This window comes from Ostrinia furnacalis, unplaced genomic scaffold, assembly GCF_004193835.3.
Source record: "Ostrinia furnacalis isolate ACB-3 unplaced genomic scaffold, ASM419383v2 OfSCF7056, whole genome shotgun sequence".
Lineage (NCBI taxonomy): Eukaryota > Metazoa > Arthropoda > Insecta > Lepidoptera > Crambidae > Ostrinia > Ostrinia furnacalis.
In genome coordinates, this window is record NW_021137295.1 from 284,778 (window position 1) to 305,685 (window position 20,908).

General features: G+C 34.7%; 1 protein-coding gene across 1 annotated transcript in view; it reads right to left on the reverse strand.

Annotated features, from left to right (window-relative positions):
* Nucleotides 1-20,908, reverse strand: part of LOC114363286 (proteoglycan 4) — a 103,939-nt gene that overhangs the window by 24,093 nt on the left and 58,938 nt on the right. The window contains exon 4 of the mRNA XM_028318964.1: nucleotides 16,807-16,931. Coding sequence (XP_028174765.1) covers nucleotides 16,807-16,931 — 125 coding nt within the window. The remainder of the gene's footprint in view (nucleotides 1-16,806; nucleotides 16,932-20,908) is intronic.

Here is a 20,908-nt window from a genome sequence, read left to right on the forward strand (position 1 = left end):
TGGAAATAATTTAGGACACACGTGAACTTTAGGTAGAATTGGAGTACTTTTGTCGGACTTTATAACTTTGAAAGCTGTGCATTTAGCCACTTGGTACTCTTTATTACACTCACGTACGTTGTATGGTTCACACTGCGTCCCATATAGTGCCGTAAGTCAGCCTTAAGTCCGATGTTACTACTTAAACTGCTATTATAATGCTATTACACTGCTAATGTACAGCCATAGTGAACTTAAGGCTGTCTAATTTGTGCCCAAACTGGTTCTATAAAAGCATTATAGCAAGCTATAGATATAGCTCGTATACAGCTGACATACACAGCTTGTGGAGTACATGTGAACGACTAGACATACTATATAGAACCCCGAATGCTACTTGGGATGTTTGGTCAATAAGTACCTACAAAATATTTACATATTATTTCTAATGAAATGACGTCACCCAGATATCCCCAACACGACCCGTGTTTTATGGGCCATTCCCGTATTATATTCTTATCGCATTCCAGATACTAGTGAATTGCCCCTAGTTTTATACAGTTCTTTTATTATACACGTCAACTAATGTTAAAATAATAACAACTATCACACTAATTACCTAGCCCCAAACTAAGCTAGTAAACAACACCAAAACACTGGCTGTGTAGTAAAAGTAATATTTTTTTATTGTAGGTACTTAATTGATTAGCGCACGTATTCACAAACATTACTATGAGGTCTCACAGTGTGCGTGGACGCACAGGGTGACACACGAACCAATGGTTTTTTAAAAGACAACTCTATTTTTTTATGTAGGTTTATGTTTTTGTTTTAATGATGAATAAATTTTGATGAAGGTCAAGTTAATGCATTAAGTTGCGGGTAATTAAAATGATTGGTGTGCGGGACACACCAATCATTTTAATTACCTTACCACTTAGCCTAATCAGTATCAGGTATGAGTACCTACATTTGAGAAAGTCCAAATATCAGACGGCCAAAATGAGTCTTCCAGTGCCTTGGCCCACTTTTAGCTTGGTCCACGGGCAAAGTCACTGGATTGAATTTTTAAATATTTTTTCTTCCAGTAACTGAGGTGCGCCTCAAAATGGGTGTGATTCGAGGAATCAAAATCCCTAGAGAAGTTTTAAGATTGACACAGACAATCGGGACGGCTATAAATTTATTAGTATGGAGTTAGGTACTATTGTGTGGGCAGCCCAACTGGGTAATCCCAACCAGTTTCCCTTGTTAACCGTTTAGATAACATTTAAAAAAGTTAAACAAGTTGAAAACAACATCTATTTTTCGCTGTGGCTCGGCGGTTGGTCGCCTAACAGGTCAGGTCCTGGGTTCGATTCCTGGGAGAAACAATAAACTGATAAACTTTTTCCTCGGGTAGATCCTTAATAAACGAATAATTAATTATTATAACTTTATAACTATGTAAACTTTGTTTGTACTTATCAGGGGCGTAGCTGTGCCGTATGAATGGTTTGAATGATACGAGGTACAGGGCCGGATTAAGTTCTATAATTTAATAACAACGATCTTTCGTTAGATAGATGAAAAGGGCCCCGGAAAAAGCTACCTTTTTATCCGACTGTATGTTTTTAGCTATTCAAACAGAATGAAAAGGAAGATAATAGACAGTTTGACACCATACCCCAATAATTCGAAACCACAACTTTTTTTAAAATACCCTTCATTCTGGTCTTAAAAACTTAATAAATTTTAAATTAACTGTAAATTACGATTTTTGGTCGCATTGTAATTGAAAAAAGTAGTTTAATTGAGTTGACAAAATAGTGACGTCACTTGCTTGTAGTGCCATACAAAATCTATGGGAGAGTTTCGTTTTGACAGTTTTAAAAAGTACGTCAATTGATTGGTGGTGTCAACATGTCTATTCTATATGACATTAAGTTCGCCTTTTACATTTCGACATTTTTGCAATAAAGTTAAAATTATACTTAATATTGTAAATGCGAAAGTAACCTGTCTTACTTGCTTTCACGCCTAAACCACTGAACCGATTTTGATGAAATTTGCCATAGAGATAGTTTTAGTCCCGGGAAAGGACATAGGATAGTTTTTATCCCGGTTTTTGAAAAAGGGACGCGCGCGATAAAGTTTTTCTGTGACAGACAAAATTCCACGCGGGCGAAGCCGCGGGCGGTAAGCTAGTTAAATTATGTAGAAATATAAATATAATTTAAGTAAAAGATGACGAATTGCACAACTAGAAAATTGTTATGCAATAGTGTACACTGCACTATGCTATTTTGTATTTTTATTTCATAATATTTCAAAATATTGCGTAATACGAGTGCAACATTGTGTAATACTTATTATTATGTTGTAAGCATTGAAATTTTGGGCTTTTGTGTGGGTTCATTTTAAATACAATACAAAATTATTATTAATAAGTATTATCAGTAAGGTAATGTTTTATTTAATTCTTGATAGTAGGTATAATTTAATTAAGTATGGCCAGGATCTACGATGATTAATATTTTAATATTAGGATGTTTTCTCTGAAATATCTGTTAATTTAAACTAGGTGTAACCGTGTAAGTACAATTGGAAAGGCTCTATAAATGTTGGATAGATTTGAAAAATTATATTATACTGATAAACAAAGGCATATTTCAGGCGGTACGAAGTTCGCCAAGTCAGCAGTTTACAATAGATTCGTGGAAGCATAGTAATATTATGCATAAAAAATATGAATATACACACTATCGCTGTATAACTTTTTATAAAGCCCTTTACACCCTGTATAGGTGACTATGCATACAAACAATCAAGGCACTGATGTAGGTACATACAGCGTCAAATAGTTCGTAACAACCAAAGTTACCCAAAAAGTTTGCAAAACGTCTTTGTTACAATGGAATAACTTTGTGTTGTCATCTTTTTTATCACTTTGGGTATCAGGAACTATTTGACGCTGACTGTACATAGTTACCGGCTACCAAGCAGGCGTATTTACAAAACATTAACAAAAGTGATATAATCTGTTGAAATCCTACGCACACTGAACTGAGTCACCACACCAATCCAATAGTCGATAAGTTTCCCCCAACAACACAACAGAGTGGCAATGGAGTCGTTTTACCTATACTTTTTTTCGGTAAACATAATAATANTAATATAGGTATATAAGAAAATGTTATTTTTATTTAATGAGAGAAATATGTTTAATTGGTTCATAACAAAAAGTTACACTGTTTAAAAAATATGTAGTACTCGAAAAGCTACTTTTGTATGCACTTTTACTCTTCAAAGATTAGGTCACTATTAAAAAAATTATAAAGATTATTTATATTATTTTGTAGTATGTAGGCTACAATTTAGTATTTTTATAAGATAAAAAAAAATATACGCGGTTCTACCATTTTTGGCAATAACTCTGAATAAATTATGTTTATGGTAATATGTTCCTTAATAAACACGGTATTAATATCCTGCAGTGAGTTGTGCAGCCTTAAATGTTGACTACATTTATAATATAAAAATGAATCGCAAAATGTGTTGGTAAGCGCATAACTCAACAACGCCTGGACCAATTTTACCAATTATTTTTTTAAAATGTTTGTTGAAGTCCAAGGATGGTTTTTACAGCGAGAAAAGTTTGAATAATTTCCGGGTAAACCCTAAAAAACTCGAAACTTCACCCCTAAGGGTAAAACGGGGTCCACGCGTACGAAGTCGCGGGCTGCCGCTAGTTTAACTTAAATGTTGATTTACACGCCTTAAGTTGTTAAGTAGGCAAGTATATTTTAACTTATTATTAAGTGATTAAATTGCATGTAAAGCAACAAAATTCTGAGTTTACTTAAAGGTAACTAATCACTTAAAATTAAGTTAACATTTAGTTAGTTACCGCTTAATGGTGTAAACCAGCCTTTAGGTATTTCCTTGTGTCATGAAATCTAGGTGCCCCTTGTAAGTGTGCAAAATAATTGTATTTGTATGTACGAGTTCTACCTTTTTAAGTATCTAATCACGCTTGTGTGTACAATTAATTGATACATATAAAAAATAAAAATTGTAGTTTAAATATTAAAATAATAAAATAATCTTTTGTTCGACTCCAATGCTCCTCTGTTTCGTTTTGTGGCGCATGTAGTTAAAACCCCGCTCGTTGCACGCTCGTTCCATCAGTCTGCACGGGGCCGCGCCACTCGGTCCCTGTGTTGTTGGTCCCAAGACGCATTAGCAAAATGGTTAATTACTTTATTTACGCGAAAGATTTTTCGCGTTCGACAGAGGATGTCCCATATTATCACGGAAATGGACTCAAAACTCTCGCAGAATTTAAACGTGACGTGAACTGTATAAAAAGTGAATTACCAGTGACTGAAGAATCAAAAATAATTTATTTACACTGGGGGCACATGTGTGAGGAGATCGACGAAAGTACTGCAGTTAGCGCATACAGTGAAATGATCGGAGATGGTTGGGATACCTTACCAGAAACAATTATAAAGTGGATAAAAGAAAACATTGCTGGCGATCAAATTAAATTGCTGTACATCATAACCGATGGTCTCATAGGCTCAGAGAGTGTACACACTTGTTTAAAACTTAATGAAGATGTTAATTATGAGTCTGTTGTTTTTTACGGAATAAATGAAGAAGAGGATTCTATCGACTTATCGGTCGCCTCGTCGTTTTTGAAAGGACGATGTAAAATTTACCGCAACTGTGAATTATTGGATAACATCGATATTTCTGAACAACGTGACTATAGTACAATAACTATCGACAACTTCTCTACTGAAAAAGAAGAACTGAAATCGTATATCAGATTAAAGTACCTAAATTCAAAAGAAAGTAGTGAGACGGCTCTCAGAGAAATTGAAGAACTGAAGAAGCTAAGGAAGAGATTGCTTAATGAATCGGCGGTAAAAACAACTTCCAACTTGGACACTAAGGATAAAACCACATTTTTAAGCGAATTCAAGAAAACGAACTGGTACCAAATTCTGACCAGCGGAGTTGACTACGACATAAGAATAGATATTGACAAATCTATCACGACTTTAATTAATTACATCATCAGCGATAAAAAGTCTTATTCCTTCGACGCTTTGAAATTCGAAATCGATTACAGCAATGTGGTTCCTGAAGAAGACATTGTTGATGTCGATTTTGAAACCGACCAAGAGATAGAGTTTCCGGACATCATTCTAGATGACGAGAAAGGAATACCTGTAATACTAATTACAGAGTTAAATCTTCTGGACAAGATTATCTTTCATGCCAATACAGAGGCAGCCCCGGCGCCGGCGAGTTTCTCGAAATTCAAATCCACGATGGAGTGCCCATTGTTTTTATTGAACGATACCGATCTGAATGAAACAATCGGTTACTTCTATACCTTAAATGTCTACAAACAATTACTAGAAAAAACTTCAAGGGAAGAACCTCGTACAAGAAGACCATACCACGGCGGCCTAGTGCTCGTGAATACGGGCGATTTCGATAAATATAATGATTACATTTTATCAGCGACATTCTTTAACTCCAAAAAAGTAAAGTACAATATTGGTTTGTTTTACTACGTGTTGTGGAAGATTTGTGAAAAGAAGCAGTGGATGGACAAAAACGTGCTTGAACAGTTCAAGAAGTACATGCTAAGGCGTGTAAGTACCACGGTTTGTAGAATTGGACTGTCATCACTGCCACTGGACCCTACAGAAAATACTTCATTACCCACCGCACTGTGGTACTGCGTTGAATTGTCCACAGTCATCTTTCAAAGTGATCCTGCCAATTTTTCACACGAACGTTTGAGAATGTACCACGGCGTAGCGCATCGTATGATTGAAATTTTGAAGTGTCTGGAGTATGACTTAGATTTGAAATCTATAAAGAAACGAGTAGATTTAATCAGACATGTAATGACTTTGAAGAAGATTCCAAAGCAGAAGGATAAAGTTTGTTATTTGTTAGAGAAAACATTCAAAAAGAAAGACGGTTTCCTGGTTTGTGAAATACAAAATTCTGAGAATTTGAAGAAACTTAATTACTTGAAACTGAACCACAAGGAAATGTTAGTTGACAATATCGAAGAGAGGGTTATCTTGAATGACTATATTTACACTCTGCATGACATCGATGACTCAGAGCTACAGATCTGCGAAACAACGTTCCGGCCCTATTTTATGATAGACCAAAACACATCTTACTACACCGAAATGTACAGGAAAGCAAAGAGGGTTGTAATTTGTTATGTTAAAAAGGATATTGTTGTTAAATACAAGCCTCTTGATAAATTGGAATTCGATAGAGTTTTGTCATATTACAATTTGTTTTTGCGTTGTGTAAGAGACCGCAAAAAATATCCTACGTTAGAGGAATATAAAGCATATGTTTTGAAAAGGAAAGCGTTTAAGGACGATGTAGTGACCATTTTCCCAACAACTGTGATTGAGAGTATAGAAAAGGTATTCCGGAGCTATGAGAACCTAGTAAAGGATGTTAGTGTTAGTGAATTTTTTAAAGTGTGTGATAAGTATATAGACCGGATTGCGAGGATCAAAGCTGAGAATGTAAGGCAGTTTGAGACAGATGATGAAATTAATGATTTTATTAATGCAGAGGAGCGTAATGCCAATCTGGTGAAAATTGTTCCTAAACCCAATAAACAACGCAAACAGATTGTGCAACAGGCACCTCCGAAACCGAAACCAAAACCAAATCCGTACCGTTCGCGTCGGACTTATGTCCAGCGAAGACGTATTCGTCGTCCCAATGTTGTAATGCATCATAAACATCATGATAATTATCTTCCATCGACGTTTGAGTATCACTCAGAGTATATGTATTTTTAAGACACCATAACTAGTTGTATAGTTATCGTTCTTTAATATGTGATATAGTTTAGTTGTTTATCTATAAGAAAATTGTGATTTGTTGCCAGTTATGTCACAATTAGAACTGTTATTGTAGACGCTAGAACTGAAAATGTTTCTCTTAGAAAGTTTGAATGAGTGAACAACTTGTTTAAAAGCACTGAATTTAGATATTAAAAACTAGCTGTAAGATTATTGTCATTGATCAAAACGTTTTAGATCCAGTTAATTATTATATGTAAAACTCAAATTACTCATTGTATTCTTGTAACAGAAATACAGATCTAACTAGTCAACTAGGTACCTACTGTGTCTAAGATTAAGACTTTTTCTTACGAAAATATTATTGTTTCTGTTTGTAAGGTTTTTGTAACAAGTATGTTTAAATAAAAAAGACTAAATATTCATCAACTTATTTTTGAAGTTTTATTTCCTTATTTGATACCCATCCATGTCGAGTGTTCATATAGGTAATTTTATTTATAATTAGGCTAGAGATACATCTCTTAGTTAAAATCACTGAACNTTAGGCTAGAGATACATCTCTTAGGTAAAATCACTGAACCTCTACCACAGCCTGTACCAAATATTGAAGTTCAAATGCATAGGTAACTGTCAGTCTGTTACGCTTTAACCCCTGAATCGATTTGATAATATTTGGTCTCGAAATAGCTAGTATTAGTAAAGCTAGTAGGTACCTTATATCCTGTAAATGTACTGCATATCAAGAATTTGTGTACAATAAGGTTTAGGAGTAGGTAATTGGAGGAAAATAAGATTCCGCTGTGGTAATGCTTGAAAACGTAACGCAGCGGCATGATTTTTACCTTAGCCAAAGGTCAATGGGCAAAATGGTACCCGGCTCCAATAGATATGCTTCTAGTGTCGTTTGAAAGGTCTTACCAAGACGAACAACATTTACTATGGCCACCAGCCTCAGATCTGGTTGCGTTCGAAGATAAACATACTTTTTGTGTAACCGAAGTACCTATCATACGTGTCCATCTTATGATACTTAGGTTATACGAGGCATGAAGGGTTTACTGCTACAGCATCCTTCCTTAACTCTATAATAATTGATAGAGATAATTGTGAAATAAATGTTTTTATTTGAAGAACTACTACCCCCTTATTTAAAAAAAGTTATACCTAGGATGAACCTTGGATTAAAATGACATTTCCATACCAAATGACATTTTAAATCAGAGTTCAACTAAGGTGTAACTTTTATTAATAAAGGGGTTGGTTTTATTATGGGTTGCTAAAGCGAATAAACCCACAAGACCCAATAAGTCCACCCACAAGATGGACCGACGACCTTATAAAGGTAGCGGGAAGGCGCTGTATGCAGGCCGCCACCAACCGGCCATTGTGGAAATCATTGGGGAATGGACTTCTTATGGCTAAAATGATCATGATGATGATGATGAAGCAAATAAAGGGCTAATAGCTTGGGTAGTTCATCGTAGGTATAATCCTTTCCTTTTCAAGGCTTCTTTTAGTCATATTAATAGATTGTAGTCATAGTACATATTCGTATACATGGATGATTGTGTTATACTTTCATTATAATACTCAGTGGAATTACTGCTTTCAAAACGTGAATTAGAACTGGCCCCATAGCCGACATTTTTCTACATCTAAAGGCCTTTTGAAATATATATTGGTTATGGCTATTGGAGCGGGTACCATTTTCCATACCATTTGTGCCCATCATCCTTTAAAGTAGCTCAAAAGGTAGCTTATTATTGTGCCTTTCCTTGGTCAAGCAGCGGCATTTGTGCCCCCTGTAGTTTTTTAGTATAGCCTGACCAGGAACATAAAAACCCTGGCATAGAGGCGCGTCAATTGCATTTGATAGTGCAACACTGAGTACAGTCGTACCTGTGTTAAATTAATAGGCTAACTTTATGTATCAGGATTCAGGATTACGGGCTAATTTGATATTTTCATAAATTAACGAAAAAATATTATTATAGGTAACCTGGTTTAAATAAATTAAATGAAACCATCAATCGAGCTAGTAGGAATTATTTTATTATTCATCAATAATCAAATTCAGAACTTGAATATTCAACTGCAATGTTNATAATTTATGTATAATTCTTAATAAGTGGAATTTAAGTTTATCTAGAGATGTACAGTATATTTCTGTTTACTTGGTATGTAAAATTTTGAAAACGCAAACAAATCGACGTGTTTAATGTTATGAGACCGCATTTTGTTTAATAAAATCACAATTTTAAGGTCTAGAGGCATTTAAATCATATAGGCCTTATTCCGTGTAGGTGATTTAATAAAGCCAAAATCAGTGGTTTCGTAATTTGCTTATTTTAAATAGATTTAGTTAAAAATTGTGTTATTTTTTGTAATATTGCTAAAATTAAAGGATGGAAGAAGTTAATTAACCTTGATTTTGTTTATTGGCGTTAATATTTATTGAAATATAAGCATTTAAAGTTAGGTAGGCCTTATTTGTATCAAGTACCTAATTGGAGGAAAATAAGATTCCGCTGCGGTAATGCTTGAAAACGTAACCGCAGCGGCATGATTTTTACCTTAGCCAAATTTAAAGTAGCTCAAAAGGCAGCTTATATTTGTGCCTTTCCTTGGTCAAGCAGCGGCAAGTTTTTTTCCGCCAAGTCGGGACTTTGGTACTTTTTGAGTGAAAAAAGCGGGATTCTTCCGTCAGAAGCGGGACATAGTAAAAAAACGTATACAATCAAAGGTTTTCAAATATTTATCTTTTTATTTGACTTAAAATTACGTTTACGTGACAATAGATAGCAAAAGTAGCCATAGAAAATGTATTGTAACAAAAAAATAATATTTTAAATCAGATTTACTCTATCGTTAAATTCGTCTTTAGAATAAAAAAAGAAAAAAAAAAAAAGAAAAATTTTATTATTTAGAATAATATGGCGTTTCAAACAATAGTCTGGTGAAGTGAGTGTCTCTCTCCGAAAAGCGGGACCGAGCCTGTCCCGCGCGGGACATATAAATTTGATTTAAAAATCGGGACGTCCCGCCAAAATCGGGACGTCTGGCAACGCTGTTTGTGCCCCCTGTAGTTTTTTAGTAATTGCAAATGCCGCTGCGGTAACGTTTTGCAGATTTTCATATCTTCAGAACGACTTGATGGACAGATACGATTTTTTGTTAGCAGGTGCGTTATGATTAGTGCCAAAACGCATGGCATACCTATGAGTTATATGGGTTTCTGTGAAAATCTAAAATAGGTATATAACAAAGGTGCTCTGATTGCAGTGGCAGATGCCTATATTTCAGTGAAAAATTTGAAACAATTTTACAACTGAAACTGGCTCTGTTATTTCGAGCCTTAAATAACGACATGCTCCTCAGCAACCCCTATGACTGTTATAACATATTTTTTTCAACCAAAGCGATTGTGCACAATATGTTCTCAATTAGTAGGTACACCTTTTGTAGATTAGGTACAACGTACAGTTATTTCTATTTAACTTTTAAACCTAGTTGGGGCTAACCCCATATTGGAATTTCAGGTAATTCAGCGCAAATACTAAGGATTCAGTAAGTACTAGCTAGGTTATAATTTATAAAATGTACTGTTGCTCAACTCATTATATTATTATTAATTAATAAATTAATATAATGAGTGATCTACTAACTGTATTAATAGGTTTTAATTAATATAACTAAACACGCGGGTGAAGCCGCGGGCAAAAGCTAGTTAGGTAATATTTAAGTAGATAGGTAACTTTACATGGTAATCATAATACAAAATGTCAAGTCCAACATGTTTTGTCCAGGGTAGGCATGCAAATTTTACAAAATTAGAATCTACATATTAATAACAATAATAAATTAATTAAAAAAATTGAAGTCATTATAGTAAAACTCTACTCATTCAAGATACATAGTTAGATTCTCCCAATATTTATGTGCCAAATCGAATGTTTCTTTTGTCTTTATTTTTATTACAATCTTACTAATATTTAAATGCGAAAGTTTGTATGGATGTCCGGATATGTTAATCTTTCACGCAAACGCACTGAACGGATTTTGATGAAACTTTACAGTATTATTGTTTATAACCCAGATATGTGACAAACTAAATTTCACGAGGGAGAAGCCGCGGGCAAAAGCTAGTGTGTATTAGTGTGCTTTTTTAAAGAGTTTAAAATGATTGTACAGTCAACTGCACATCAGATTACACAGTTTTGTAGCAAAATAACAAAATGTGATCTCGTCTGCACAAGGTACTGTTTTAATTATTGCAATTTTCACTCATTAGATTTTTATTACTTCGCAAACTATTGTTTTTTTAACATAATATCCTCAGTATTTAATTGAAATGCATATGAATAAATAAATGAAATGGTTCATAATATTGTGACATTGTAATAATATGATCATCATTAATAAAACATACATTACCTACTACCTACAAACACGGCAAGGTTAATTAAAGTTGACCCATGCGATATTTTTTCGTAAACAAAACATTAAATCTTAATGATAACAATTAGATACCTACAATCTATGTACAGTCGCGGAATGAAAAGGTTCGTCACCTTAGTGTCGGTTTTCGCTTGCACTAGGTATTGTGAGAGTCAAACCTGCCAACATAACAGTGCAAGAANTATTTTATAAAAACTTATTTTAAGACTGTTGTGTACGTATATTGAATGGAATATAATGTTATGCAAACTTGTTTCGATTTATAATTCTTTGCAATTTGTAAAAGATCGAAGACCATGGCATGTACAAAATCATTATTTTTAAGTTAATACAGAAAGTAACATAACTACTATTTTTGCTAGTTAGTTTTAAAACATATTTTCTACGACAACTATCCTACAGTTAATGTAATATTTTAGTAGGTACTTACTGTCTCATGTTTCAAAATGGAATCTTTTTATGTAGGTACCTACTTAATTATGCATGTATGATGCAATGTAACATACTAATATCACAAAGAGGAAAGAATTGATTGTTTGTTTGAATTGAATAGGCTTCGAAGCTAACAATTCTTTCACAATAAGAATCCTAATTTTTTTCTACTGAATAAAGGCTATAAAATAATAAAAATACTACTACTGTTTAATAAATACATAAATNGTGTGCCTTTATATTTAATTTTATATGATATTACAAACTTATTTAGGTAAGTAGTTAAATATTTATAAAACTGGACCGAAATTGAAAAATTTTGCTAGACTTAGCGGTTGCACTACCGTGCCCCCAGTTATTTTAGTTTTTCCTTGATTCATACACCAAACACTACTTATATTCCAAATTTGAAGCTTCTAGGTCTGCTAGAAGTGCCTTAGAATTTTGATGATCGGTGAGTCAGTCAGTCAGTGAGTGACAAAATTAAGAAACTTTGACCCGTTATAATTCTTAAACTACTGGTTCAAATTGAATGAAATTTTAAATATACCGTGTCTTTACAATGCCTGCATGGATACTGACAATTCAGTCTTCTAGTTTTATCCACAACGATGATACAGGGGGTCGAAAATGGCCTGAATTGCTTCGAAAAAAGGATGGTACGGCCGTGCCGCTTTTTTGCTCGACTTGGTGGGGCACTGCCTTACCCCCAGATACATTACCTAACTACCTACAAACACGGCAAGGTTCATTTTGTTGACCCATGCGATATTTTTTCATAAACAAAACATTCCACCTTCATGATAACAATTAGATACCTACAATCTACATACTAACAATCCAGACTGATAGCCGGTTTATTTACAAAATACAAAGATTACAAAATCTTTTGCAATCTTGACACGCTGGGCTGAATCTGAGCAGAGTTTGTTTTTTCTATGCCCTGAGTCACCATTCTATGTTTTCATCACTAACCCAGAGTAATGGAGTCGAAATATCTATGTTATTTATATTTGATAAACAAACTTTGGTATGCTTTGATTGTTAATAACACTAATGTTATTAACAATCAAAAGTAGGTTCTTAAAAAACTATTTTTGTTTGTATCTTATGAATATTTACTTATTTTAAGACTGTTGTAGGTATATTGAATGGAATATAATGTTATGTTAACTTGTTTCGATTTGTAATTCTTTGGAATTTGTAAAAGACCAAAGACCATTTTTATGGCATGTTACAAAATCATTATTTTTAAGTTAATACAGAAAGTAACATGACTCTACTATTTTTGTTAGTTAGTTTCGCTCGTTAGTTTTAAAACATATTTTCTACGACAACTATCCTTCAGTTAATGTAATATTTTAGTAGGTACCTACTTACTGTCTCATGCTTCAAAATGAAATCTCTTTATGTAGGTACCTACTTAATTATTCATGTATGATGCAATGTAACATACTAATATCACAAAGAGGAAAGAATTGATTGTTTGTTTGAATTGAATAGGCTTCGAAGCTAACAATTCTTTCACAATAAGAATCCTAATTTTTTTCTACTGAATATAGGCTATAAAATAATAAAAATACTACTACTGTTTAATAAATACATAAATTAATGGTGACTGAAGTTCGCCGGGACAGTTAGTAATTGATAAACTTACTCACTAATGAAATAAATAGGTGTATCACTTTATGCATTAAAATAATAAAAGATAATAATATTTTTATCGACTCCAATGCTCCTCTGTTTCTTTTTTGCAGCGCGTATAAAATGAAGTCATACCCCGCTAGTCCCATCAGTCTGCTTGAGACCGAGCGCCAGACGGTTGGTCCCGAGAAGCATTAGCAAAATGATTAATTACTTTATTTACGCGAAAGATTTTTCTGGTTCGACACGCAATATCCCATATTATCATTATAAGGGACTCAAAACTCTTGAAGAATTTAAACGTGACGTGAATTGTATGAAAAGTGAATTACCAGATTCTGAAGAATCAAAAGTTATTTATTTACACTGGGGGCACATGTGTGAGGAGATCGACGAAGGTACTGCTGTTAATACATACAAACAATTGATCGGAGATGGTAGAAATACCTTACCAGAAACAATTATAAGCTGGATAAAAGCAAATATTGTTGGCGAATACAAAATTAAATTGCTGTACATCATAACCGATGGTCTCATACTCCCAGACAGTGTACAGACTTGTTTAGAACTTAATGAAGATGTTGATTATGAGTCTGTTGTTTTTTATGGAATAAATGAACACGAGTATTCTATCGACTTATCGGTCGCCTCGTCATTTTTGAAGGGGCAATGCAAAATTTACCGCAACTGTGAACTATTGGATAACGTCGATATTTCTGAAGAACGTGACTATAGTACAATTACTATCGACAACTTCTCTACTGAAAAAGAAGAACTGAAATCGTATATCAAATTAAAGTACCTAAATTCAAAAGAAAGAAGTGAGACGGCTCTCAGAGAAATTGAAGAACTGAAGAAGCTGAGGAAGAGATTGTTCAATGACTTATCGGCGATAAAAGTAACTTCCAACTTGGACACTAAGGATAAAACCACATTTTTAAGAGAATTCAAGAAATCAAACTGGTACCAAATTCTGACCAGCGGAGTTGACTACGACATAAGAATAGATATTGACAAATCTATCACAACTTTAATTAATTACATCATCAGCGACAAAAAGTCTTATTCCTTCGACGATTTGAAATTCAAAATCAATTACAGCAATGTGGTTCCTGAAGAAGAGATCGTTGATGTCGATTTTGAAACCGACCAAGAAATAGAGTTTCCGGACATCATTCTAGATGACGAGAAAGGAATACCTGTAATACTAATTACAGAGTTAAATCTTCTGGACAAGATTATCTTTCATGCCAATACAGAGGCAGCCCCGGCGCCGGCGAGTTTCTCGAAATTCAAATCCACGATGGAGTGTCCATTGTTTTTATTGAACGATACCGATCTGAATGAGACAATCGGTTACTTCTATACCTTGAATGTCTATAAACAATTACTAGAAAAAAATTTAAAGGAAGAACCTCGTACAAGAAGACCATACCACGGCGGCCTAGTGCTCGTGAATACGGGCAACTTCGATAAATATAATGATTACATTTTATCAGCGACATACTTTAACNAGTTTTTCTCTAAAACTGATAATTTGGCTAGAAAAAAATATTTTCTATCCACGCAGTACGCCGGCAGCGTTCGGATCGGATATAATGACGTCATCGTCCCCGCGCCGGGCGGTCAGTGAACTTTTTTAGTAATTTGGCCATAACTTCGTAAATTTTTGTCGTAGAACAAAAATTTTTGCACTGTGTATTAAGGATTTCTTAGCCCTATAAATCTGCATTCACAGCTAAAAATCGAAATGATCCTCATTGTCGCTTATAATTTTAATATTTTTAATCATTAGTAAGTTTCGTTACTGGTTGTTGAAAATGTTTGTTTCTGTTTGTAAGATTTAAGATTTTTGTAATGTATTTTTAATAAAAATTTAAAAAACTTATTATTGAAGTTTTATTTACCTACCCAATACCTTATTTTTAATGTTAACTTTTGTTCAATGTATCTCTTCAAGTTCAAATTTCTACTTGCATGATTATCTCAAATATTTTACGAATTGTAACTTATTAAAATTTTGTTCTAGGTACAGAACATCTCAAAATGAATGAACATTAGTTAGAATCATTGAACCCCTGCCAAATATTTGGAAGCCAGATACACTAGTGACTAGGTATGTTTTTTTATTTATTAGGAGAAATGATAATGATTTTTGGATCAAGTGGCTATAAAAACTTTTCGTTAGTTTGCATTGTGGGGCGCCACTTTAGCGATGCCGGGCATGTAACTAGTGACTTTGCTTGGATCTCAATAGGTGGCGTTGTATGTCACAAACAAAGCGTTTTAATGGTTGGGGGCAAAAAAATATTCATTTAATGTGTTACCAGCTGGATTACTACTAAATACCTACTAACGACGTAACGTGTAAGCCTTTAAATTCTAGTTTCTACATACATACACGTATGTGCTTAGTAAATCAAAGTTTTTTTTTAAACTTTTTTCTGAATACGAGCTTATTGGTGCCCCGGACCAGGCATTTTAAAGCTTACGAAGAATATTGACGAAGGACTGAGGTTATTTTAGTGGCAATATTTCGCCCTTGGTCCTTTTAGTACTTATACGGTACTTTTTTTTCAACATAAACAATTAACAATGTCATGTCATTATAGCCAAGTTAGCGCCAGTTGCGGCTGTGGCAGCAATTTCACATTTGTGTGTCATTACTATTACTGGCTGAAAAGCCAAGTTAGCGCCAGTTGCGGCTGTGGCAGCAATTTCACATTTGTGTCTCATTGCTGTTACTGGCTGATGTTAGTAGGACGTACCTATTTTAATTTTTACAATGTTTTTAATTTATTTTTTTTCATTCACAAACTATTGTTTTTTTAATATCCTCAGTATTTAATTGCAATGCATATGAATAAATAAATAAAATGGTTCATAATAATGTGACATAGTAATAATAATATGATCCCATCAAAAACAATACTTGTCAAAAAAACCAAGTCTCGCAACTCAGTTGTTTTACGGTAAAAAGTTGTGAGATCCATGTAATACCAAGTCCAGGCCAGGAAATCTTTAACGTTTTACATAAATACAGTGTGAGTCACGTTAAAGTGTACATATGAAAATAGATGAAACTAGAACTGTTTTTATTGACAAAAAAGAGGAATAAAAATTTTTGAGATTTTTTTTTAATTTTTAATAGAATTTTTTTTCTTCCAATTACTTATTGTAAAGAAAACATAATAACTTTTAAACTAAGCAGTATATCCTGATAAAATAAAAACAGTAATAATGATNTTATTCCTATGTTCTTGATTAATTTTGTTGCGGGTCCAATGACAGTTTAACTTTCTCATGGGACAAACTTGACCTTCACTGGTTGGGTTTTTATTGGCGGTCAAGCTCTAGATCCTGGCTGCACAGGAGTTGCAGCGGTGGGAACGAGAGGTGGGAATAGTGGTAGTAGTGATAGTAGTATACAAAAGGAACTTACTGGCTGCTAGAACGATGAGAGCCACGATAGCGGCCACGACCAGTCCGAGCAGTGTCCAGCAGAGAGGTCTTTTGCAGCCCCCCTTCTCTCCTCGCTTGTCTGCCGTCACGTACAGCTTCTCGCCCCTGGAATATACAGTAATGAACGTGATTATTGATATGCTGTATGCCAGACTTCTTCTTCTTATTTTGTTTATGGCCAGGTCTGGGGTATGCCAGACTTCATTAATAGGTAGATTTGACGTGTGACTGCAATTGATTGTTATCACGAAAGTCTAGGCGCAGTGAGTTCGAATTGGCAATACAAACATTTGTTAGTGCATAGGTAATGTACAGTTGACATGACTATAATATTTTCCTTGCAAAATTACCTGTATTACAAGGAGATAAGACGCCACTGTTTGGCTTGATGTGCTGTCGTCCGTACCCACTAAAAAGTTTTAGTATATTTACGCTTGGCTATGTAATCGATACCAAAACTTATCCGAAAGGTCATTCAACAGGTCTCGCTCTAACCAAACCATTCAATACATTCCAATTCCATACCACACAACGCGCAAGATGTATGAAAGCACATGAATCTACAAAACCTCGCATTCACTCCCAACCCATTGTTAAACCTCAAACAAGGCAATGTTGCATGATCATTGCATCCGTAAACTCTACCAAATTGAACCCTATTCCTAAAATAACAAGGTGTACATAAACAGAAGCGGACTAAGTCGTCACATTCGATGCACCTATGCAAATAGGATGCATACTTCGAGTTTTTTGAAGGTCGACCCATGAAATTTTTGAGCAGCTTGTAACTAAGCATGAAGTGTTACTTTTTTTTCATATGAGTTCAAAGTTTGCCTCTTTTGTACCTAAATATGATAAAAGATTTAAAAACTAGAGAGGTCAGTTAAACTAGATTTATTTTTTTAAACAATTCGCAAATATTAGAACAAATACCTAAACAAACAAAAAAAAAATTGAACCACGGACTTTACAGTAGTAGTAAAGTAGATCTGGATTTCATAGACAAAAATGTAGATTGGACCATTCAGGGATTTGAAGTAAGATATAGAGGTTATAGGTCACATCTGCCCTGCAACCTAGTTTGAAAGCAACCGTCGATCAGATTTTGAAATTAGCACGCTTTGCTTCAACGCGTCAACGTAGTATTCTATTTGTCTCATTTCCTCTTGGTCAGCTTCCCAAATGTATGAAAAGGACAGTGAAGGTGTTACAGAACGCTGGTTATTATAAATCCACGAGTCCCGAGGTGAGGTGAGCGCGGTCGGGCGGTCGATGCCCTGCGCTTTGTTCCTGCGCTTGCGTCCCCCCCATTTTGTAACCCCCCCTACCCGCAGGGAACAATCAACTTTGCTATGGTCCCAGGTCTTGACGTGATGTGAACATTCATACGTTTTGGATGTAGATAGGTAGGTACCTACATACTTGGCGATGGTAAATGTGGGAACATTATTATTTGTAAGTAGAGTTGAAATTTCATGTTGAAATAAGCTTTCTGAAGTTTCCCATCTTCAGAGCAGCTTTTTATCACCTTATCATTGTCATCTAATTTTAATATCAGAAAGAACTTCTTTACTTACTTGTGCAAATATCAGTTCAGAATTTTGGAAAGTACCTACCTAGGTAAGTAGGTCAAAACAACTTGCAAAATTTAATTGTTCGCAGTCCGACTAAATTGTAAGCTTTATATGGATTCTCCCACTGAAGAGTAGAGCGACATTTTGGAAGACGTATATTTGGAAATTAAATCTGAATGTTGCCATCGCAAAAAGATCTTCCAGATCGATCGATGGAAACTTCTTCACAAAATATTCACACCTAATCGCATTTACTACGCTCGATCAGCTCCTACCATAGCGTTTGACCTACATAGCAGATCACCACGAGTCATTGAGCAAGCAGAGTATCTGATACTATTCAAATTATGAATGGCTCCAAATATCACGGTGTCAGTCCGAGTGACGCAACATTACAATGGGAAATAGTGACATGTTGTTATAGGTGTTAAAATAATGATTGAAGATTTGATGCGGCAATGTAGACTCGAGCCTCAATTTCATGCTAATAGTAGAGGCAAAAATAATATATCCCTTGGTGATTCTGAAGCATGCTATGAATATCTTGTACTACTACTGTTGTTGTACTGTTGTGTTACTGCAAATGGACTTTTTAAGTAAAATTTATAAATGTTACCTTCTGGAAAGAAAGATGTATACTGCAAACGATCATGGTACTTTTTGCAGTGTTGATAAGAGACCAATTTCCGAAATTCAAGGACCCCTGCACAGCATGGGAGGTCTTAAAATTGAATATTTATAAGTCATATCCACTTTATGAGATTTTAAGGTTCAAAGAATCTGAGTATTTTAGTTAATGTTATTTTAACTGACCACAAAATATGCGTATGATGATGGCGTTGAAAGTTGAATTGCAACAAGGTGTGGTCTTATACATAAATAATTTTAAAATATTGAAATGGGACTAAGAAAGTGTTGGTTGGTACTATCTATATGTGTTGTAGTTACGTCTGTCGGTTCCATTAGTCAAATTGATAGACAAGCTTTTAAACATTGTTACGTGGTCCAATCAATCGTATAGATTAATTGTTCTGTGGTGAATAATCAATTATATGAATGGCGCTGTTAGAGCTTACAAGAGCATTCATCTTTTATGGGAGTGTATAGTTAACAATAACATCTTATTGTTATCACAGAACTATCATCATCATCATCATCATCATCATCATCATCATCATCTCAGCCATAGGACGCCCACTGCTGAACATAGGCCTCCCCCAATGCTTCCATGCTGCCCGGTTGTGAGTGGACGTCCCAACACAGAACTAATTTTCTCTTAATTAAAATGAATTTATACGAGTCTATTGCGATTTAATAAGAGGTTCATAGAGTGTTTACAAATTAAGCAAACACTTAACAACTTTACATACGGTTTGGAAACGTTTTAATTGTTTCATCCTGCTAGTTATGACTTGCAATTAACATAGACAAGTGACGTCCAGGTCTTATTAATCACGATATTTTCAACCTCATAATTTAACAAATCGTTTGCGGTTATTGCGGTGTCTATTGCACAACGAATTGTGTTAAAATCCGGCTGAACTGAAAGTTGTTAACAGATAGCTAACAAATAGTTGTTATTTGGTTTTGTCAGTAGAAAGCCGATGCATATTCAATGAGGACAAGACAACAAACAAAGACTGAAAGAAATCCAAAACAATACACAGTGACGCCCGCGTGCTCGAAAACATCAATGCATTCTAAATTGACGAGTTCCAGCTTGTCGAAGAGCGTTTCAGGAATTTTAAACAAATAACTCTATGGATGGCGATCTTTACAACTCTTCCATGCTTCGTAATTGCATACAGCAAGTTCCTCCTCTTCCAAATTAGGCAATTAAGGCTGACAAAAAGATGGAGAGTAGAAACAATGTCGCTGCACAGTGCAAGTTTATGTAGTCGCTTTTTGTTTTCCGACAATTAAATGTTGGGAAAACGGTGTTTATGGAGAGCCCAACTTTTGTTATTTTTCATACAAAACCCAGTAAAAAGGCTATAAATATAATAATAGTGATAGACTTTTATTTCGATCACGTTTGGCTTTAAACTCCATTTGTAGACACGCCAGTCATTTGTTTATTTTGGCGGACTCCGCCAGCGAGGCGGTTAACAAAAACAACTTCAATAAATCGTTTAACAGCTCGTATGCAATTCAAATGATGAATAAAATGCACTTTACACCGCACGAGGTGGGATGGTCCGTTACGTAACAAATTGCGTAAGACTTGACCCCAGCTTCCTCCGTTTCCGGGCTTGTAGCATAATGTGACAATGACGGCTCGATATTTTAACGCGTCGCTTGCGAATGTGAAAGTCACATGGGCGTGGGTATTGTATTATTTTGGCTAATTAACATGCAGATGCAGCAATTATTTTGGCAGAGGAGATCGTAAACGCATAGTAGAGCAATTGTAGTAGTATTACCTTATATTGAAAGGACTGTAACCTTTATCTCTTGTAATACTTGCTTTCGCGTGAGATGATTCTAGGTACAGATATTTTTTCCTTA